At 37.6% G+C, this 23,579-nt stretch overlaps 1 protein-coding gene across 3 annotated transcripts in view; it reads left to right on the top strand.

Annotated features, from left to right (window-relative positions):
* Positions 1-75: 75 nt before the first annotated feature.
* Positions 76-23,579, top strand: part of IFT52 (intraflagellar transport 52) — a 39,699-nt gene continuing 16,195 nt past the window's right edge. Inside the window, exons 1-9 of one of the 3 annotated variants that reach the window (XM_081292712.1) lie at positions 76-398; positions 2,608-2,732; positions 4,798-4,885; positions 11,431-11,560; positions 11,854-11,929; positions 15,786-15,857; positions 19,860-19,986; positions 21,924-22,010; positions 23,502-23,570. In XM_081292712.1, coding sequence (XP_081148838.1) covers positions 378-398; positions 2,608-2,732; positions 4,798-4,885; positions 11,431-11,560; positions 11,854-11,929; positions 15,786-15,857; positions 19,860-19,986; positions 21,924-22,010; positions 23,502-23,570 — 795 coding nt within the window. In that variant the 5' untranslated portion in view covers positions 76-377. Of the gene's footprint in view, positions 399-2,607; positions 2,733-4,797; positions 4,886-11,430; positions 11,561-11,853; positions 11,930-15,785; positions 15,858-19,859; positions 19,987-21,920; positions 22,011-23,501; positions 23,571-23,579 lie in introns of those variants that run through there. The other 2 variants (XR_014021758.1, XM_081292713.1) reach the window with 2 other exon arrangements.

Raw genomic sequence — 23,579 nt, 5'->3', positions numbered from 1 at the left:
CGCCGGAAGCCTCCACTATTTTGCGCCCTCGGAGTGGGACGAGCTCTAGGTCCTTGGGACGTGCCATTCTTATTAGTTTTTAATAGCAGTTGTTATTAAGGAACAGAATGAAATGGACTTCTTTTTGCCGAAAAGTTAATCCTCGTTGGGTTTGTATTTACCCCTCCTCCCATAGTAATGGTATAATCCCACATTAGTCCCGCCCGCGCCTGAGGCCCGCGGCAAACGCGCAGCTGCCGTTCTGTCGTCATCACGTCGCTGCGCTCCACGCGGAGTTCCACGTCCGGGACACGCCTTCTCGCGTGCGGGCGCGCCTTCGCAGTTGCTAGGCAGCCTTGGATACCTGTCCCCGGGATGTTGGGCGACGTCTGGTGAAGATGGTGGTCACTGGGCCTCAGGTAGGAAGGACTCCGACTGGAAGGGGTCGGCCGGGGCGATGGGGCGGCTTCGGGGCTAACGGCGGCCTAGCCAGACTGCCCACGAGGCTCCTGGGCTAGCCTTCAGGAAAATCGGAGGTCGGCCGGGGTAAAGGAACCGAGCGCGCGTAAATAGGCCGGGCCCTGGACCTCGGACTGGGCTAGAATCTCCACCGCCTCGGACTGCGTGGGTTTTTAATCGTCCTGTTGAGTGTGAAAGCGTTGGATGAGCAGACGTATGGTGTAGGTCTCTTTTCATTGCTGCCACCCTTGGTCTCTTCATCACTCTTCTGGGAAAGTCCTGATTGGACCAGTGAGATTATTGAAAAGAAGGCGAGAGAATAGTTGGGCAGATATTGTTTTAATGTTATTATTGTTGTGTTAAAGTCCTTTCCCATCCTTAAGGAAGCTCATTTCTGAGTAATTTTAATAGGTCAGCCCCTCAGGTCTGCTGCCCTCTCCAGGGATGCAACCACAATAAGCCGTTAACTGAAAATTGTAGCTTTCATTGCACTCTCCCTTTAAAAACCATAAAATGACAAAAGAAGTTTAATCCCTTTTCCTAGGTTTTTGTTCTTTGCCAGAAAATAACCAGTGGCAAAAGCAGAAATATGTGTCATTAGGTTAGTACATAAAGGTAACTTGAACACAAGCACTGCAGTATCAAGACAATCAGTCTGATACCTGAAGCACCTTCTCATTGACCCAACAGCTGGGTAGTGTGTAAAGCATGGGTACACTGGACTAAGGGATGATTCACATCCAGGGCAGAACAGAGAGAGAGATGTGGTATTTCATCATGCCATTCCCAGTGGCTCACAATTTAAAACTTACAAATTGGAATTTTTCATTTCATGTTTTCAGATCACAGTTGACCCCTGGTAGCCAAAACCTGAGAAAGAAAAAACATGAAGGATAAGGGAATGCTGTATTTTATCAGCAAAGTTGACAAAAACTGGAAATAGAAAGGATTGTGTGAAAACAAAAATGTATTAGTGTTAATGGAAGTACAAATGATTACAGTTTTTTGGAGGGCAATTTGTATGTTGACTTAGCCATTCAAAAAAATAGGAATTTGGGGGCTGGGGATGTGGCTCAAGCAGTAGTGCGCTTGCCTGGCATGCGTGTGGCCCGGGTTCGATCCTCAGCACCACATACCAACAAAGATGTTGTGTCTGCCGAGAACTAAAAAATAAATATTAAAAAAAAAATTCTCTCTCTCTCTCTCTCTCTCTCTCTCTCTCTCTCTCCTCTCTCACTCTCTCTTTAAAAAAAATAGGAATTTATTCTACAAATGTACAGAGTTATAAAAACATCTTGTTCAAAAATTATGTTTTTAGGCCTGGGGGTTTAGCTCAATGGTAGAGTGCTTGCCTAGCAGGCACAAGGCCCTTTGTGATTCCATACATTAAAAAATAAACAAAGGGTATCTTTAGTATTTTACTAGCAAAATTTTTGGAAAAAATGACAGATGCCAATCAGCATATAATTCATAAAAAAATTGTGATACATCCACAAAATGGAATTTGTATAGCTATTTAGCAGAATGTGGTACGTCTATATGTATTGACATGGAAGGATGTCAAATATACAAAGTTAATTGGAAAAATTGTGTTGGATAATAGTGTGTATGATCAGATCATATTTAGTAAAATAAAATTGTTAAAAAATATATGTACATATGGAGAGAGAGAGGGAGAGATATTTAGAAGGCTATATTCCACCCTAGTAGCAGTTAGCAGTGACAAAACAATTTGGAAATGTGGTCTCAGGCCCACAAGAGCAGGGTCATGGTGGGCAAAGTGATGGAAGTAGGCTTGTTGGAGGGCCAGAGTAAGAACATGGAAGCAAAAGCCAGGAATAAGCTGGGTTTGGTTTGGCCTTTGGTTTCTGTAGCTGTAATTCTATATTTCACTCTCAACTTTTGAGAATTGTAAGAGTGTCCTAGATAGGTTGAAGTTGTAAACCTTTCTTTGATAAATTAGAAATTAAAGGCTAGGGATGTAGCTTACTGTTGGAGCACTTGTCTAGCATGTGTGAGGCCCTGGGTTCAATCCCCAACACTGCCAAAAAAAAAAAAAAGAGAGAGAGGAGAAAGGGTAAGAGAGAGCTGAAAGGCAATTATTTATTTCTTTTGGAGTCTTTCTTTGTAATATTGTTTATTGTTTTTCTGATGTCTTTTTCCCATAAGGCAACCATGGATAAGGAGGTTCGGAGCACCATTCTTTTCAATGCATACAAAAAGGAGGTGTTTACCACCAACAATGGCTATAAATCCATGCAGAAAAGACTTCGGTGTAATTGGAAGATTCAGAAGTGAGTTGAATCTTGTGTGCATTATTTTTGCTTCTAAGCAATGTTAGTCTACTGGTGAAACTGAAAAGTCTTGATTTTCTTATGAAAGATAGATTGGTTAGGTGTAAAGAACTCAATTTAAAGATTGTTCAAAAGATTGGGCATGGTGGGGCATGCCTATAATCCCAGTGGTTAAGGAGGCTGAGGCACGAGGATCACAAGTTTGATCCTCTAACCAACTTAGGAGACCCTGCCTTAAAAAAAATAAATAAAAAATAAAAAGAACTGGGCATGTAGCTCAGTGGTAAAGTACCTCAGGGTTCAATCCTTAGTATCCCTCCCCTCAAAATATATATGTATATTTTGAATATATACATATATATTCAAAAGTAAATGAATTATTATTAAAACATCTTTCAAAAAATTGCCAATTACCATATTATTAAGTTGTCCTAAAAATCGAAAACAAAATTTTCTTATTATATACATATAATAAGATGTTGAAGGTTAGGGATGTGGCTCAGTGGTGGTAGAATGCTTTCCTGGCATGTGTGAGGTCCTGGGTTTGATCCCTGGCACTGGGGGGAAAAAAAAGTTTAGTTTAGGATGTAGCTCAGTGATAAAGGGCTTATGAGTGAGGCCTGGGTTCAATACCCAGCACTGCCAAAAAAAAAAAAAGAGAGAGAGAGTGAGAGATGTTGAAGCCTTTCTCCATATTTTAACTTGAATTGATACTTCAGTTTAGGGAAAGGAAAAATGGGAATTAAATGAGAACATCTCTGTCTTTATGTGTGTGTATTTGTGTATGTATTTTTTAATTCTAATTTGTTATATATGACAGCAGAATGCATTATAATTCATATTACACATATAGAACTCAATTTTTCATATATCTGGTTGTACACAGAGTCATGCCATTCATGTTTTCATACATGTACTTAGGGAAATGATGTCCATCTCATTCCACCGTCTTTCCTACCCCCATTCCCCCTCCCTTTTCCTCCCTTTTCCTCCCTTCTCTTTGCCCTATCTAGAGTTCGTTCGTCTATTCCTCCCGTGCTTCCCCACAACCCCATTATTAATCAGCCTCCTTATATCAGAGAAAACATTTGGCATTTGGTTTTTTGGGGTTGGCTTACTTCACTTAGCATAATATTCTCCAACTCTATCCATTTACCCGCAAATGCTGTGATGTTATTCTCTTTTAATGCTGAATAATATTTCATTGTGCATATGTACCACATTTTCTTTTTTTTTTTAACATTTATTTTTTAGGTGTAGATGGACACAACACAATGCTTTATTTTTATGTGGTGCTGAGGATCGAACCCAGGTCCTGCGTGTGTTAGGAGAGTGCTTTGCTGCTGAGCCACAATCCCAGCCCCTATACCACATTTTCTTTATCCATTCATTTATTGAAGGGCATCTGGGTTGGTTGTACAGTTTAGCTGTTGTGAATTGTTCTGCAATAAACATGTGTATGTATTCTTCATGAGTATGAATGTATTAAACGGTCATATAAACTAATAGAAGAGATAAGAGATGACTGAATTAGTAGTTGGAAGACTTTTTTTTGTGTGTGTGTGTGTGTGTGTATGTATGTGTGTGTACATGTGTATGTGTGTGTACATGTGTATGTGTGTGTGCAGTCCTGTGAATTGAAGCCAGGGCACGCTATCACTGAGTTTTTTTTGCATCCTCACCTCTTTTAAATTTTTTATTGTGAGACATGACCTTGTTAAGTTGGCAAGGCTGGCCTGGGACTTATAGACTTGCATTCCTTCTGCCTTAGCCTTGGTATTTGCTGGGATTACAGTGCTACCACCCCTGGCTGGAGGACTTCTTCATGTCTTAGCATTGTTTAATTTGAACACATTTGCTTATTGGAAGTATTTTAGAGGCTGCATGACTCTGGCAGGCTGAGGAGGGGATTTTCACTTTAGGAGGGAGGCTGCTCTATGTACCTCTAAGCTCCTGCATCTCTTGACCTCTGTGGCCTTGGTTCCATACAGCCAAGATGCCAAAGTAGTTCATAAGTTGGTTTAAATTATGGACCTAACGTTTACTTTTAAAATCATGTTTCCAGTTTAAAAGATGAAATCACATCTGAGAAGCTAATTGGAGTGAAACTATGGATTACAGCTGGGCCAAGGGAAAAATTTACTGCAGCTGAGGTAAGAAGTATCCATAAAGAAGAAATGTCGTGGTGTTAGGAAGAATGGGCTCTGAAACCCTGGACTTACATCCTGCTTCTCCACTTAACTGTGTTGCCTGAAGGTGGTCACTTCATCTTTGACTTCATCACGAAATTGTGGTGATAACTGAGATAATCCATGTAAAGTGCCAAACACATAGAGAGGGCTAATCGAATATTAGTCATACTACTTTGCCATATTTTTGTTTGAAAATAGTAAAACTTCATTTAAAGTTAAACTTTCTCAATTCTGTTGTATGGACTAGATAAAAAATGATAAATATAAAACCCACGCTAAATATTGTGTTGATGAGGATATGAAAAAATTGGAACCCTTTTATACTGTTGGTAGCAATATAAAATGGTGAAACTATTAATGAAAAACAGTATGGCAGTTCCAAAATGAGATTTTTGAATGTTCAAAATTGAGAAAATTGAGTTCCACAATCTCATTTCTGGATATGCATCCAAAAAAAATTGAAAGCAAAAGCTCAAAGAGTAATTTGTACACTCATGTTCATAGCAGCACTTTTCACCATAGCTAAAAGATGGAAATAGCCCAAGTGTCTGTTTATAGATGAATAGATAAGCAAAATGTGGTATATATCTGCTGGAAATATTATTCAACCTTACAAAGGAGTTGGAGCATAGCTTTGTGGTATTATGTATGTGCAAGGGCCTGGCTTTTATCCCTAGTACCAAAAAAAGGGGTGGGGAGAAATTCTGACAAATGCTACAACATGATGAACTTTAAGGCCATTATGGCAAGAGAACTAAGGTAGTCATAAAAGGACAAATACTGGCCAGGTGCTGTGGCACTTGCCTATAACCCCTAAGACTAAGGAGGCTGAGGCAGGAGGATCACAAGTTTGAGGCCAGCCTCAGCAATTTGGTAAGGCCCTCACAACTTACCGAGATCCTATCTCAAAATAAAAAATTAAAAAAAGAACTGGGGATGTAGCTCAGTAGTAAAGCACCCTTGGGTTCAATGGCCAGTGCAAAAAAAAAAAAAAGACAGGGGCTGGGGTTGTATCTCAGCGGTAGAGTACTCGTCTAGCATGCATGAGGCACTGGGTTCGATCCTTAGCACCACCTAAGTGTAAAATAAAGATATTTTGTCCACCTAAAATTTAAAAATAAATATTAAAAAAAACCCAAATATATCATGTGATTTCACTTACATGAGTAGTTGAATTCATAGAGCCAGAAATTACTGGTGGTTGCAGGCCTGGAAGAAATGAAGAATTGTTAATAGGTATAGAGTTTCAGGTTTTTTTGGTGGTGCTGGGGATTGAACCCAGGGCCTTGTGTATACAAGGCAAACACTCTACCAACTGAGCTATATTCCTAGCTCTAAAGTTTTAGTTTTGAGAGTTGAAAAGAGTCTGGAGATTGGTAACATGACAGTGGTAGTGTGTTTAACATTTAAAAATGGTTAAGATGTTAAATTTAGTTGTATTTTACCACAATTAATAAAAATTTAAAAACCCAGAACACATAAAGTACCTTTCTAACAGAGACTTGTAGGAAGTGCCCTGATGCTTGTGGAGGGTGTGGGGAGTAGGGAAGTTGAGGCAAGGCAGGGCTTTTCCTGTGGAGGCTGGCTGGGGTCTCCTGCTGTTACTCTGTGTGGGGCCAGTGGGAGGAGATTTGCAAGGGTACATTTCTAGAATACCCATTTTCTCAAGTTTTTATAAGAATACTGTTTTTTTAGAGGGCTTTCAATTTTTCTCCGTTTAGAATGACGTTGTATAACCAGAAGAACAAGAAATTATACTCCATTTATGTAGATGTGTCAAAGTGCATTCTACTGTAATGTACATCTAATTAGAACAACAAAAATAGTCAAGGCAAGGAAAAGAATAAATAAATAAAAATAGGTTAATGTCTTAAAAAAAAAAAAGTTTCTAAGAACTAAGTCTGCCTCTCAAAGATTCATGTCTTTTGGAAGCATGGAGACATAACTGATCAGGTTAATTGAGAGAAGGAATAGGAATTATTGTTGAGATTGGAGGCAACCAGCTGCCTCTACCCACTGAGACCTTGAGGGAAATATATCACAGAGGGCAAAAGCCTGCAAAGAAGGAATACTTTATAACTTGTTGGGCCACCTCCCTTCTGTAGCTAAGGAAACCAGAGGTCCTTGCCTCAAAGGAGGCAGTCTCAGGAAAGCATGCTGTCCAGAGGGAGGATCAGAGCCTGGTGAGTGGGCCTTTTTCCAAGTGGGGACAGACACCAAGCCATGCCTTACTTCAGGCTTCCAAAAGACATGAATCCTCGAGAGGCAGATTTAGTTCTTTGGAACTTTTTTTTTAGATGTTAACTTAATTTTATTTTTTTTTGCCTTGCCTTGACTTTTTTGTTGTTGTTCTGATTAGTCATACAGTACAGTAGAATGCATTTTTCACCCATTTACATAAATGGAGTATAATTTCTTATTCTTCTGGTTGTACAATATCATTCTAATTGGAGAAAAATTGAAAGCATTCCCTTTAAAAACTGGAACAAGTCAGGCATGCCCTCTTTCACCACTTATATTCAACATCGTCCTTGAAACTCTAGCCAGAATAATTAGACAGGAGAAAGAAATTAAAGGGATACGAATAGGAAAAGAAGAACTCAAACTATCACTATTTGCTGATGACATGATTCTATATTTAGAAGATCCAAAAAATCCCATTAGAAAACTTCTAGAACTAATAAGTGAATACAGCAAAGTAATAGGATATAAAATCAATACCCATAAATCAAATGCATTCCTATGTATCAGGATGAATCTACTGAAAGAGAAATTAGGAAAACTACCCCATTCACAATAACCTCAAAAAAAAAAAAAAAAGAAAGAAAGAGGGCTGGGGATGTGGCTCAAGCGGTAGCGCGCTCGCCTGGCATGCGTGCGGCCCGGGTTCGATCCTCAGCACCACATACCAACAAAGATGTTGTGTCCGCCAAGAACTAAAAAATAAATATTAAAAATTCTCTCTCTCTCTCTCTCTCTCTCTCTCTCTCTCTCTTTCCTCTCTCACTCTCTCTTAAAAAAAAAAAAAAGAAAGAAAAAAACTTGGGAATCAATCTAACAAAAGAGGTGAAAGACCTCTACAATGAAAATTACAGAATAGTAAAGAAAGAAATTAAAGAAGACCTTAGAAGATGGAAAGACCTTCCATACTCCTGGATAGGCAGAATTAATATTGTCAAAATGGCCATACTACCAAAAGCTCTGTACAGTTTTAATGCAATTCCTATTAAAATCCCACTGGCATTCTTCATAGAAATAGATAAAGCAATCATGAAATTCATTTGGAAAAATGAGACCCAGAATAGCTAAAGCAATCATTAACAAGAAGAGTAAAGCAGGAGGCATCACTATACCAGACCTTAAACTATACTACAGAGCTATAGTAACAAACATGGCATGATATTGGTACCAAAACAGAAATGTAGACCAATGGTACAGAATAGAAGACACAGAGACAAATCCACGAAAATACAGTTCTTTGGAACTTTAGCCTAATAAAATGTCCTCTTGCCAGACCATTGCTGGCACCATACCTTTTGTTTGGAGCTAGAGTGAGGAGGGGTGGAAAGGAAGAGAAGAGCCTTTGATTTCTGAGAACCAACATCCCCTGTTTTTATTCTTCTGGAGGGCTGATCCCTGTGGTGGCAGGGATCTTCCTCAAGAGAAAGGATCAATTCTTTACTGATCATTGCTGGCCTCCTAGAACTAATAATGCGTAATTGGGTGACACTTCCTCGATATTGTCCTTCAGAAGCTTTTGTATCAGGACAGACATCTATGTCTGGTCAGGCTAGAAACCAGGCTAAAGAGTCTTCCCCATTTCCCACCTCAACTACCCTAACTCACTTGGTGATAGTATTTGGCCACCACCAGGTAACCACATGACAGCTGAGTATTTTCCAACGTGTCAGAACAACATCCATAGGGCTGGGGATATATCTCAGTTGGTAGAGTGCCTGCCTCACACGCACAGGGTTGTTTTGTTCAATCCCCATACCAAAAAAAAAACAAAACAGGATTCACCATTGTATCCTGATTATAAATACTATCCTAAATTGAAATGCATAGATAATATAACCCACTACTATTTAAAATAAGTCAATACAGTAGCCTAACTATAATAAAAAGAAATTAAAGGAAGATGATTTATGAAAGAATATATGTGCTTTGTATTGTAAATGTTTCAGCATGTATACACTAGAAGAATGCTTATTTCAGTTTGTGAGTGTTTGGGCATGTGTCCACTAGAACACTTCTTTATATTTGACATTTTAAATAATAGCTAAACAAATACATAGAATCACCATGAATAGGACAGGTACAAAACTGAGCTGATGCAGGTGTGTTGTATTGGTAATTCAGATCATGAGCCACATTGCCACTTGTGATGTAATTTGCCAAAATATTGTCTAATTCTTGGTAAATTGCTGAGAAAAATAAAGTAAACTTCTTTCCTTAATTTACATGATAGTTGTATACCTGAGAATTTGGTTTATAAAAATATTTTTTGTTTATATATAAATTGGAGTTAGATTCTAGGATCAGTTTATGTTTTGTTGTTGTTGTTTTTCCTTAAATCCATGTGACATTCAAATGTTGTGGGTTAGTTCTTCACTATGAGGAGTACTGGTCTGAGCACTGTTAGGACAATTCAAAGTACCTGCTAAATGGTTTTAATGCCTCTGCTGAGAGCCATCAGCCTGGATCATACAATGTCAATTATATAAAATATCCCACATTTGCTTCCACATTGCATCGTGGAACTCATTATTTACATACCAAGTCTTTCATTTATCTTTTTCAAAATGCCAGTCAGCAAGTAGGACACAAAAGATACCGATACCAACTGTTTTCCCACTGCACTTAGATACCATAGACAAATTCTAGAACCACACAGTCATAGGTTCCAAGTCCCAGTATGGTTCCCCAAGCAAAAACTATGTTCTGAGCATATAGAAAACAAAACATGTATATAGATATACGCATATTAGAGTGCATATTTATATATTTTTTTCTTTTGTGATATTGGGAATTGAACCCAGGGTGCTCTACCACTGTGTTACATTTGTACCCCTTTTTGTTTTTGAGACAGGAGCATGGCCTTGAGCTTCCATTCCTCCTGCCTCAGCCTCTGAAATAGCTGGGATAACAGGTGAGCACCACAGTGCCCAGGTTCTTTCCTGGTGGACTATTTAGTGAAGAAAATTAAAAGCTATTGGTCTCTGCCAGGTATGGTGGTACATGCCCGTAATCCCAGAACTTAGGAGGCTGAAACAGTAGGATTGCAAGGTTGAGGCCCTCAGTAACTTAATAAGACCCTTTCTCAAAAGAAAAAAATAAAGCTGGGCACGTTGGGGAGCCCAGCTTTATTTTTGTAACCCCAGCAACTTGGGAGGCCCAGAGAGGAGGATTGCAAGTTTGAAGCCAGCCTCAGCAACTTAGCAAGACTCTGTCTCAGACTATTGGATTAGATACCCTCCCCTTGCCAGGTTTCCTCAGGATGGGTCAGCAAGATCGACTTCAGTTTTTTTTGCCTCTTCAGCTTTTTGAGAGTGAGAGAGCTTCCCAGGAGATAAGCCAACAACTTGAATTTCTCACTGTGGTTTGGTCAGTTGATGACCTTGAACAAAATTCCTCCCTGATGAGGTGTGAAATGGCTTCAGCCTGATATTCTTGGCAGGCAGTGAAGGGAAGGTATGATCTAGATTTATGGTTCTCAGCTGGGATAGTTTTCCTTCTTTCCTTCTAATGGGACATTTGGCAGTGTCTAGGGACATTTTTAGTTGTTGGGAGAGTAGGTGTAACTTGTATCTAGTAGTTGGAGACTAGGGATGCACTAAATGGAGATCTGTGAATTTCTTTTAATTAATAGTTTTACACTTTTGCTTTGTTGTCCTAATGGTCAATTTTGAAAATGACAATTCAGTTTGAGTGTTTTGAAGCATTATGTTCAAAGATAAGCCTGGAAATCTTTTATAAGGAGTATATTATCCCTATATTATTATCCTGTGTGCATTTATATTTACATGTTTTTTTTTAAATTTGTTTTTAGTATTTATTTTTTGTTGTAGTTGAATACAATACTTTTATTTTATTTATTTATTTTTATGCGGTGCTGAGGATCGAACCCAGGGCCTTGCACATGCTAGGCAATTTTGTTCTACCGCTGAGCCACAACCCCAGCCCCTATATTTACATGTTTTATAAAAGGTTTGAAGTGTTTATTTTTTAGTAAAGTTTTACTTGTAGTAAAAATGTTTTGGTCAGGGCTGGGGATGTGGCTCAAGCGGTAGCGCACTCACCTACCGTGCGTGCGGCCCGGGTTCAATCCTCAGCACCACATACAAACGAAGATGTTGTGTCCGCCGAGAACTAAGAAAAAATAAATATTAAAATTCTGTCTCTCTCTCTCTGACTCTCTCTTAAAAAAAAAAAATGTTTTGGTCAGAAGTCAAAAGACTTCTTGAGTATGTGTACTCAAAGATTGATTTTTTTTCTTTGTGTAGTTTGAGGTCCTGAAGAAGTACCTTGACAATGGTGGAGATATCCTTGTGATGCTAGGAGAAGGTGGAGAAACCAGATTTGACACCAACATTAATTTTCTACTAGAAGAATATGGAATCATGGTTAATAATGGTGATTATTATTAATTTCATCCTTAATAGAGGCAATGATTTTCTATTTATTGTTTGTAGTGGGGTCCTCTAGGCCCACTGGTCCAGTGGAAAAAGGTCTGGGCTGAAGTCATATGTTCAGCATTCTGGGCTCACCAGCAGTCAGCTTTCTAGGCCTACCTAGGCTCCTTCCACTGATAAAATTCAAGGGATTGCAACAGAGTTCTAGGTTCTTTCAGGTCAAAATTTGTATGAGTCTATAACATCAAACTTATTTCTAATCTTAAATGCATCTTTTTCTCTCTTTCCTACAAGATGCTGTGGTTAAAAATGTATATTACAAGTATTTCCATCCTAAGGAAGCTCTAGTTTCCAATGGAGTGTTGAACAGGTAAGCATGTTGAGAAGCCAAGATAGATGACTCTTATCTCTTCTCACCTATTTTCATTGCCCCATCTCTCTTTCTTGGCTTTTTGTTTTATTCTAATTTATTCTGATTTATTTTATTTTATTACTACTACTTATTCATTGAATTATATTCCTCCATCTTTTGCAACCTTAGTTCTTTTTGTGAGTTAGGATACTTTCAGTTACAATTAACAGAAAAACCCTGTCCAAATGGGATTAAACAAAAAGATTGTTAACTCATGTAGCTGAAAAAGCCCAGAAATAAGGCAGGTTTGGTTAAGGATTGACTGAAAGATTCATGTCAACAGGGCTCTAATTTCATTTCTTTTCAATTCTTTTGGCTTTGCAGTTCATTATGCTCAAAGATAAGCTGGAAATCTTTTATAGGGAGTGTATTATCCCTATATTATTATCCTGTGTGCATTTATATTTACATGTTTTTTAAAAAATTTGTTTTTAGTATTTATTTTTTGTTGTAGTTGAACACAATACCTTTATTTTATTTATTTATTTTTATGTGGTGCTGAGGATCGAACCCAGGGCCTTGCCTATCCCTATCCCTATCCCTAACCCTAACCCTAACCTAGAAGTTCTATATGTGTGGGCTGATTTTTTTTTTTTTTTTTTTAAACAGGTTCTGCATGCTGTCTAGGGCAAGAAAGCATTATTTGGTCTGAGCATTATCACCAAGAATAGTCATGAGGTTGAATCTGTTTGATCTGGCCTGGGTCAGTTTTTTCCTCAGCTATCTAAAACAGATTAGGAGCTTTTAGAAAGCAGGAAATGAATGCATGAGGGGCAACATCCAATGTCCCTGTGAGCTTTTGCTCACATTCAAAATTATTCATTCCACACCTGAACATATCATATGCTAGGTACTCACTCTATTGACCCTGAGGATAGTCTAGAATGTGGGTCTAGGGAGATGCACTCTTTCCTCAGGACTCAAGAAAAAGAACTGATCCTAATATTTTAATCTTAACTTTTGCAAGCTTCCTGAAAAAGGTGTGGTTGTGTAGGTATACTTTAATTTTTAAAAAATTGTGTCCCGGAGAGGTTTCAAGATGGTGGAATAGAGAAGGTTGCTTTCTTGGCTGCTTTGTGGTGTGAAGCCAAGAAAGCAGAGAAGCAATGGACTAGACTTGGCAAATGAGTGGAACACAGGGTGATCCCTGGGGTGCAGTCTTCCATGGTAGACTGGCAATTGGTAGGCCCTGGAGTTGCTCTGATTTAAAAAATCCAAAACAATTGGCATTCCTCGAAGATCCTGGAGCATACGTAAGCCTAATCTCTGCCTCCAGATTACCTCTTTCACTTCAACAGTCTACCTTGAGGGTGAAGCATCATGCTCCAGATTACCCAACCTAATGCTGCTGAAAAGAGAAGCTGAGAATCTTTTGAACTCCAAGGAAACAATTCTTTCACTTTCCGTCAGGATTTTTTTTTTTTTGTTTTTTTTTTCTCTCTGTTTAATTGTTACCTTAATGGTTCATGAACATTTATACATATTCATGTTTTTTTCTCATTCCTAGCTTTTTTTTGTAATTTTTTTGTTATAGTTGGGCACAATACCTTTATTTTATTTATTTATTTTTATGTGGGGCTGAAGATTGAATCCAGTGCCTCGCACGTGCTATGTGAGCACTCTACCGCTAAGCCATAATCCCAGCCCCCTAGCATTTTTGAAGCATATTTTTCATGGTTTTTTTGAGGATAGGATTAGTATGTTTCAGTTTTGTTTTGTACTCTTTTATTTTTAATTTTTTAAATATATTTTTTTCTCTCGTCTGTTTCACTCAATTCTTTCTTCTGCTAACAGTCAATCCCTATTGTTGTCTTTTCGTTCTTCCTTTAATGTTTTTTCTTCTATCTTCTTTCTTCCTCCCTCATAATCATCACATTCTATATTCTATATCACTTATTTTTTCTCCCTGTCTACTATTTGAAACTGTAAAAACCCTTTTACAAACTTACTGTCTTTATTTTAGGCAATAACTACCATATAATTTCTATTTAATGTGACAATTAACATTGTAGACGTCATAGCAGGAATTGTTTGGTTTAATGCTGTATATTGTTTGCGTTGGTTGTTGTTTTGTCTCCCCCTCACTGATGAGGTACTAGAAACCTTCAGGGACACTAAATCCACAGGGTAGAGACTTACTGCCTCAGATCCCCACCGTTAGATGGTTTGATACACAAACAATATGAAAAAGCAAGGAAAAAATTACCCAAACAAACCAAGGTATTCCAATAACAGAATCCATCGACACCACAATGGAAGAAATGTCAGAGAAGGAGTTTAGGATATACATAGTTAAACTTCTCTGCAAGGTAAAGGGTGCTGTAAGGGGAGTGAAATCAGAGAAAATACAGGTTGTGAAAGATCATTTCAATAAAGAGATAGATTCTGAAAAGAAATCAAACAAATCCTCAAAATGAAGGAATCAGTAAAACAAATAAAAAATTCAATGGAAAGCATCCCCAACAGATTAGATCACTTGGAAGACAAAGAGTTTCAGGCAATGAAGGCAAAATATGTAATCTTGAAAATAAAGTTGACTGGGCTGGGGTTGTGGCTCAGTGGTAGAATAGATGAAGGCTTGGAGATACAAACCAAAGAAATGTACAATCTTTTCAATGAAATGCAATATCAGAAAATTTCCCAAACTTAAAGAATGAAATGGAAAATCAAATACAAGAAGCCCATAGGACCTCAAATATACAAAAGTAAAACAGACCCACACCAAAGCACATTATTATGAAAATACCTGACATATAGAATAAGGATAGAATTTTAAAGGCTGCTAGAGAAAAACGTCAGATCACATTTAGAGGGAAACCAATCTGGATCTCAGCTGATTTCTCAACTCAGAACCCCAAAGCTAGGTGGTCTTGGATAATACACACTAAGCTCTGAAAGAAAATGCATACCAGCCAAGAATACTATACCCAGGAAAATTAAGCTTCAAAATTGACAGTGAAATAAAAATCTTACATGATAAACAAAAGTTAAAAGCACAGCTGAAAAGCCTGCACTACAAAACATACTCAAAATATTTCTTTCAGAAATGAAAAAAAAAGTGAGGAACTACACTAAAAGAATAGTCAAAGGAGAAACAATTCAAATTAAAAACTGGAAACAAAATGACAGGGAATAAAAATGATTTTTTAATAATAATATCAAATATAAATGGCCTAAACTCGTCAATCAAAAGATAGACTGGCAGATCGCATTAAAAAAATTAGTCCCAACAATATGCTGTCTCCAGAAGTGTGTGCGTTTCCAAATATTTGGAAGTATTTCAGATATCTTCCTGGTGTTGATTTTTAATTCTGTAGTAGTTAAAGAATATGCTCTGAATAACTTGAATTATTTCATATTTTCATTTTCGTTCAAATTATTTTCTAATTTCCCTTGTGATTTCTTCTTTAATCCACTGTTACTTATTAATGTGTTAATTAATTTCTGTGTGTTTTTGGATACTTTGAATTTTATTCTGTTTTTTCGGATTTCTTATTTATTTCATTATGGTCAGAGACTGAGCTTTGTATCATTTTAACCAAGTCTTGTTGCTTTTTCATGCAATATCTGAATTTTTAGGACATTTTAAAATTACTTTTCCCTTACTTTGAGTTGCACAGTTTTTTTATTCTGAATGCTGTATTTTACTATTCATAAATCCATATTTTATCTGTAAAAAAATTTTATTGGCTCAAAAAAAATGTGTCACAAAGTGTACAAAATCCTCACATCTGGTTCACATTTCCTATTAATGAATGCAATATGAGATTCTCCACTGTCTTTATTTACTAGGTTTTCATTTTTTTTCTTCAAGGGAAATTAGCCGAGCTGCAGGAAAACCCGTACCTGGAATCATTGATGATGAGAGCAGTGGAAACAATGCCCAGTGAGTGTGTTTCTCAAGCCATTTGAGGAGGATGGATTTATCATTTCAAAGGATTTTCCTTTGGAAAGTGAAAAGAGTTTCCCAATTGCAAAAGTAATTCTCACCAATTAATAAATAAAAACAGTTTAAACAGTTCAAAAGGAAAAAAGTAGCCAGGCAGTGCGGTACCCCTGTAATCTCTGCATCTCAGGAGGCTGAGGCATGAGGATTGCAAATTCAAGGTTAGCCTCAGCAACTTACTGAAGCCCTAAGAATTTAGTGAGAACGTGTCTCAAAAAAGAGAGCTTGGGATGTGGCCAGTGATTAAGTGCCCCTGGGTTCAAAACCCAGTACAGAAAAAAAAAAGAGAAAGGCAGAAAGTAAAAGTTCTGCGTTTTAAATCCATGCCCTTTCCCTGAAGATAATCTGTCTCTCTCTCTCTTTTTTTTTGATTGGGGGAGGGTACTAGGGATTAAACCCAGGGGTACTTAACCACTAAGCTAAATCCTCAGCCCCTTTTAAAATTGTTTGATAGAGTCTCACTTAAGTGGCTTAGGGCCTCACTAAGTTGCTATGGCTAGCTTTTTTAAGATATTTTATTGGTTGTTGGTGGCCCTTTATTAATTATTTTTGTGGTGCTGAGAATCGAACCCAGTGCCTAACACAGGCTAGGTAAGCGCTCTACCACTGAGCCACAACCCCAGCCCCTTTAGTTTTTATTTTGAAACAGGGTCTCAGTAAGTTGCTGAGGCTGGTCTCAAACATGTAATCCTCCTGCCTCAACCTCCCAAGTTGCTGTAATTATAGGTCTCTACCACTGTGCCTGGCTAATATTTTGCCTTAATAATACTACCTAACATTTATTTGAGCACTTACTGTGTAATAGATATATATTACTTCATTTAATATTCACAACAACCACAGAAAGTTAGAGATGAAATACAAAGAGGTAATTGCCCAAATTTACCTGAGTGTTAGAACTTTGGTTAAACCTAGGCATTTGCTCCAGAACCTATCCTTTTTTTTTTTTTTTTTGTCTGAGACAGATTTATTTAGGAAAGCAAATGCACCTTTAGGAGAGAATGTAGGCTATCTCAAAAGAGAGACGTCTTTGTGAATAAAGTAAGAAATACACATCCAGGGGAGGGTGCCAACCAACTTGACAGTGAGAAGCTTTTGGGATAAAGCAAGGAACACACATTCAAGGGAGAATGCAGCAGTTGACCTCTGCTCCATATGGTTATAAACAAGTTTTTATATGTTACAAATAAAAAGCACATGTGAATATCTTGGTATAGTTTTTGTGCACTTTTGCTAGTATTTTAATAAGGTAGTATTGTAATTTCTGAGTCAAAAGTCATCTTATTGACACATTGTCAACTGTGATACATTGCCCAGTTGCCTTCAGGCAGTTGGCAGCACTTACAGTTCCTATGAACATGTCCCCTTTTCCTCTCTTGCCAGCATGGAGTATTCTAGTAAAAATGGTATCTCTTTTTTCTTTTTTAGTTTGCATTTCTTTGATTATTAGCACATGGGAGTAGGTTTTTCCTATCCTAAGATTATGAAATATTCACATATTTTTTTGTACTTTTGTGGTCTTGTTTTTGAATACATTTTTAATCCATCTGGATATATTTTAGGATATGATATAAAAATGGATATGTTTCTCCAAGTAGCTGAAATTATGCCATCCATCTCCAATAATTTGAAATATTACTTACTATATATATAATTTAAACCTCGCATATATATTTGGAGTTTGATTCTAATCCATATTATTTGTTTTTAATTCACTAGTTCTACATTATTTTTTTCATTTATTTTAATTAGGTATATATGACAGCAGAATGCATTTTGATTCATTGTATACAAAAGGAGCACAACTTTACATTTCTGTGGTTGTACACTTGATGTAGCATTGCACCATATGTGCAGTCATACATGTACTTAGGGTAATGATGTTCATCTCATTCCACCATCTTTTCTACCCCCATACCCTCTCCCCTCCCCTCTTTCTCCTTTGCTCCATCAAAATTCCTTTATTTTTCCCATGTTCCCCCCTGCGTTATGGATCAACATCCGCTTAGAATATTTGACCTTTGGATTTTTGGGATTGACTTACTTCACTTAGCCTGATATTCTCCAGCTCCATCCATTTACCTGCAAATGCTATAATTTTATTGTTTAATGCTGAGTGATATTCCATTGTATATATATACCACAGTTTTGTTATCCATTCATCTATTGAAGGGCATCTAGGTTGCTTCCACAGTTTAGCTATTGTGAATTGAGCTGCTATAAACATTGATGTGGCTGAATTACTATAGTATACTGATTTTAAGTCCATTGGGTCTAGACAGAGGAGTGGGAGATAGCTGAATCAAATGGCGGTTCCATTCCAAGTTTTCTCAGGAATCTCCATACTGCTTTCCAGATTGGTTGCACCAATTTGCAGTCCCACCAGCAATGAATGAGTGTGCCTTTTTTCCCACATCCTTGCCAAAATTTATGGTTGTTTGTATTCTTGATAACTGTCATTCTGACTGTCCACATTTAGTTTAATTCCTAGATTTTTGTAACTTTTTATGTAAAGTTCATCTTTTATGGGGTAATATTCCTGAAAGTGAATACGTAACTGAGAAAAATATTTGCAGTACGCAGAGTTCTTACAAATGATGAGAAAAAAAATTTTTTTAATGGTAAAAAATCAGTAACAAAATTCATAGAAAACATACAGTCAGCTTATCTCCTTTGAGTGAATTTGGGGGAAATGGTGGGGATGGTGGTAGAATTCACACTGATATTCATGTGACTATTTCTTCCTCTTAAATGTTATTCCATGGTCAGCTGGTGATTTCCTTCTGCTCCTGGCCTAGAACTCAGGGCTGTAGTTCCTACTTAGTGGGATGCGGCTATGCTAGGGGCAGATGGAGGAGAACGGAGAATGTGGGCAGGTATTGGCTTCTCTCCCATGGCGTGACCATGGAAGTCATAAGCATAGACAAGACTTTACTGAAGGGTTGGGGAAAACTAACCCTGGCAGGAAATAATTTTAAAGTTAAGGTAGGAAGAGGTTTCTCATGGTCCAAAGGAATAGGAAAATTAAAATCTTGATTCCTCTTGGATGCTTTCTCCATGATTTTCCCTACCCAGCAGTCTCTAATTTATGCTCTGAATTTAAGATCACTGTTTGTCTCCATTCTGAGATCACTTCCTTCATACAGCTACGTTTGCAGAGCTCCAACTTTCAGTAAAACCCCTTCCTATATGGGTTAGCCTTACCTCAGGATCTGTACCCCATAGTTTCTAGAAGTACTTTGCCCTTGGTCACCTGGGGATTGAATCCAAGGTACTTTACCACTGAGCTGTTTTCCTAGTCTTTTATATTTTTTATTTTGAGACCAGTCTCACTAAGTTGCTGAGGCTCACTTTGAATTTATGATCCTCCTACCTCAGCCTCCAGAGTTGCTGGGATTATAGATGTGTGCATCTGCATCAAGCTAGATGCTCTTAAGTCTGTGTTAGTGGAGAGTAGAAGGGACTCCAAGGCAAGTCTTTGTAGCAGTGTCCAGTGTGAAATACATATATACCCCCCAATTCATGTAAGCATTCACCTGGTGACATGCCCTCCCATGATAGACATTCTTAGAGATTGTAGTAGCCAAATCTGAGGAAGAATAGAATATATATTTTTAAGACATTATGCAGAACAGGCTCATGTGAAACTCTAGGTCATTCTTAGATGAGGCCCCTGGTTGCTTCCTGCTCCATTGGGGCTACTTTACTTTTTCCGGTTATAATCATTTGTACTTTTCTGTTAGTTCACATTCATATTTGCTAAGATACCGCATTAAACTTGTAACTATAGTTGTCCCAGTTTTTGAGTTAACTAACCCAAGCTTAGGAAAAAAATTGTATTTGATGGTGAATCAGTTTTGCTCAAGAAACACTTAAGTTTATTTTCAGATTTTAAAAATATATTTCATAAGCATTTGCATGTGTTCCTCTAATTTCTTACAGAGCTCTCACCTTTGTCTATCCTTTTGGTGCCACCTTGAGTGTCATGAAACCAGCAGTGGCTGTTCTGTCCACAGGCTCTGTCTGCTTCCCACTTAACAGACCCATTCTGGCTTTTTATCACTCAAAGGTACAACTTTTGTTAAATATGGGTGTGTATGTTATTTTTATTATTGAAATACTAAAAACTTCTTGTCATTTTGTATATGAGTTTCACATATTTTCTCACTGATCTTTATGTCAATCCAATGAAGTAGTTTTTAGGTATCCACATTTTATTCATGGGAAGCAGTAGGTCTTCGTATAATCATTGGTGTCAAATCCTAAACCTACCCCTTATTCTAAGTCTAAAGCTTTTCCACAATAGTGTGAGGGTATCTGTTTATAACTCTCAACTAACTTTGTCCTATTATTCTGTGTCTTCACTCTCAGAGTACTGAGAATCCATTCAGGAAAAAGGGGAGTTAACTACACAAAATTGGCTAGAATTATGCTGCTTTTGTTTTGGTTTATCCCAGGAGAACATATCAGAAGACTAGTTGTCCAGTTCTCATTTGGAGACCCCATGGAGTGTGGCAACAGTGGTCCAGAGGTCTCTATGTTATGCTGTCATTTTCCCACTGCCTTTTAATTCACATTTTGCTGAATTTACCTTCATCTGTCCATAAGACATGAAATTCATCAGCTGACCTTTCTGTTTTTTCAAGAGACTTAAATATCCCTTGGTCTACACATTCCTAGTTTTTCTTTGTGAGATCTAGTTTTATCTTTCCTCTTCTTATTTAAAGCTCTCATTTTTCTTAGGAAGTAAATAAATGTCTATGCTGTGAAAGATTTAAACAAAATTCATGTGGCTATTATGGTAGTTTTCTCTTCCAAATAGCTGAAATATTATTTTAAAACTAAAGTGTTATTTTTGAGATGTGGAAATAGTTTATATAAACTGTCAGTTTATACATACAAATGAAAATGAGATAGTATTTTAAGAGGCCTCTGGTTTAATACTGCAAACTATGATTATTTGATTTCTTTTTTTGTTGTTGTTTTGTTTTTTCTTGTTTTGACAATTTGGGGGATTGAATCCAGGGCTTCTTGCGTACTAGGCAAGTGATCCACCACTGAGATACATACCCAGCCTTTTTAAACAATTTTTAAAAATTTCAAACAAGGTCTAGTTAAGTTGCCAAGGTTGTCCTTGTGATCCTCCTGCCTCAGCCTCCTGAGTAACTAGGATTATAGGTGTGTGCCACCACTCCTGTCTCCTTTACCTTAATGTTTCATTTGGATTTATTTCTAATTATTTGTGACATAATTAGATATAGTTATGGATATAACATTGCAGGTAGACTTTTTTGTGTATTTCAGTTTGTTTTGTTGCTTATGTTGACAGTTGTTGCAGCAGTGTGTGACAGTTTGAGCAGCAATGTGTGAAAGAACTCATTTCACTAAACCTGACCAACACTTTATAGTCTTTTTTATATTTATTAATCTGATAGGTAAAAGTACTTTGACTAATACTGAAGTTTTTTCTTATGAACCAGTCGATATTTCTTTTTGTGAACTTTTCATATTGATAGTTTAGTTTTCTGTTTGAATCTTAAACTCTATTTTTTTTTTTTTTTGTACTTATAAATGTCTTTGAAATTCTGATAGAATATGTTTGGGTTTGCCTTTTCTCCCCCTTTAAAATTGTTATTGGTCTGAGAGAATAGTTCAGTGGTAGAATGCTTACATAGCATGTGTAAGGCTTTGGATTCTATCCCCAGCATTTAAAAAAATTATGATCTTCATTTATATGATAACATTGGGAAAAGGCTGGCAAACCAATTTATATTACTTTTTGTTAAAATTAAGTGGGAAAATATAGGTATGTCTAAAATGAGAGGCCAAGTAAGTTGTAGTTGTCATCACAGTGGATAGTGATAGACTGTTAAAATCCTAATGTGAATTGACACTTTTTAGTATGTAAGATAGTTGCTGACATGATTCTGGTGGTAAATGTTGAGGGACTAGGATACATGCAGTGTTTTGGGATCTGAGTATCTGACAGTGCTTTGTCATTAGTAGAACCAAGGCGGGAAGCTGGCAGTGCTTGGCTCATGTCACATGTTCAGTGACCAGTATTTGGATAAAGAAGAAAACAGCAAAATCATGGTGAGCTTTTCCCTGTCATCAAATTGATGTATTAATGTTGGTAAGCACCTTTACTGATTTAAAACCATCTCTTCAGAATCCATTATATGGTGGTACTAGAATACAGAGTTTCAGGCATAGTCCCTTGCTTAGAAAAAGTTTATAGCACATGAAGAAAAAGAATGACATACAGATTAGTCCAGAAATATATTTCTAAGCATGCCAAGTAGGGATGAGAGCCGACCCTGAGAGGAGCAAGCTTAATAAGGACCTTAAGTGTAAAGCCCCAGAACTTGAACTTTATGCCAGAAGCTATGGGGACCCCTTTAGGGTTTGCAGCAGCCTTGGGCATAGTCAGATCCCTCTGTCATTTGTGTGGAATGAGAAAGGGGCAGCCAGAGCCAGTTAAGAGGCTGGTGAAGTCAACCAGGTAAAAAGAATAGACTGAATCAAGGAGTGAAGGGAGAATGGAGAGGAGGGGCTGAGAGTGTGCATGGATGTTAGGAACTTTATGTACAGCACTGACTGATGAGGGCAATGAAGTAAAGACGTTGCAGTTATTCTGTTAGAATAGTGTAAAGGACACCAGAGTGGGAAGCAGATACCTTCACAGAGCTGTACATTGTGGGATTCCAGTGGCTTACTTGTCACAGGAAGTTATACGCATTAGTGAAATTGACTCCTTCCATTTTAGATGGGTTGTATTGAGAGTCTTATTAAGGTCTTATTTATGTAGAATCCTCATGAAGTTCTAGTGCCTCTAGATGTAGTCTTGGAGAGCTAGATGTTCTTTTTTATTTCCCTGTAGTACGGGGGATTGAACCTGGGTGCTCTATCACTGAGCAACATCCCCAGCCCTTTATTGTTAATTTAATTTGCCTAGGCTAACTTTGAACTTGTGCTCCTTCGGCCTCAGCTTCCTGGGTGGCTAGGATTACACACATGTTGGCATAGTACCTTGCTCTTAGATATTTTGCTTTTTAGTAGCTATACTTTTTTTTTTTTTTTTTTTTTTTTTTGGTACTGGGTATTGAACTCAGGGGCACTTGACCACTGAGCCACATCCCCAGTCCTATTTTGTATTTTATTTAGAGACAGGGTGAGTTGCTTAGCACCTCGCTTTTGGTAAGGCTGGCTTTGAATTCACCATCCTCCCAAGCTGCTGAGATTACAGGCGTGTGCCACTGTGCCTGGCTAGTAGCCATACTTTTTAAGATCAGACTGCCATTGTATTAAAAGGTTTTTTCAGGATTGTGAACAAGTTTTAATAAATTTTGGCTTACGGTTAAGTATTAGAGTGTCCTAAGGTAAATGATGAATTTCTGACAATAAAGGTTGCATTAGGAGAAGAAAACCTTTAAGTTTTCATATGATATCACCAATAGAAGTCTGGTTACTTTTCTGAATCATTGGTTTAGTCTTTTTCCTTTTTTCTTGATTGACTTAACTCTCTGACCCTTAGCTTTTCCAAATAACCAGGTATCTAATTCTGTGTTTATTTTTTAAATCCAGGATGTTGTTTTCCAGTGGCTCACAACAGGAGACATTCACCTAAATCAGATTGATGCTGAGGACCCAGAGGTAGGAGGT

Source organism: Spermophilus citellus (genome assembly GCF_964194105.1).
Source record: "Spermophilus citellus genome assembly, chromosome: 4".
In the NCBI taxonomy this organism is placed as follows: Eukaryota; Metazoa; Chordata; class Mammalia; order Rodentia; family Sciuridae; genus Spermophilus; species Spermophilus citellus.
Note: the sequence above shows the minus strand (reverse complement) of the source record. Positions and strands in the feature narration are given on the sequence as shown.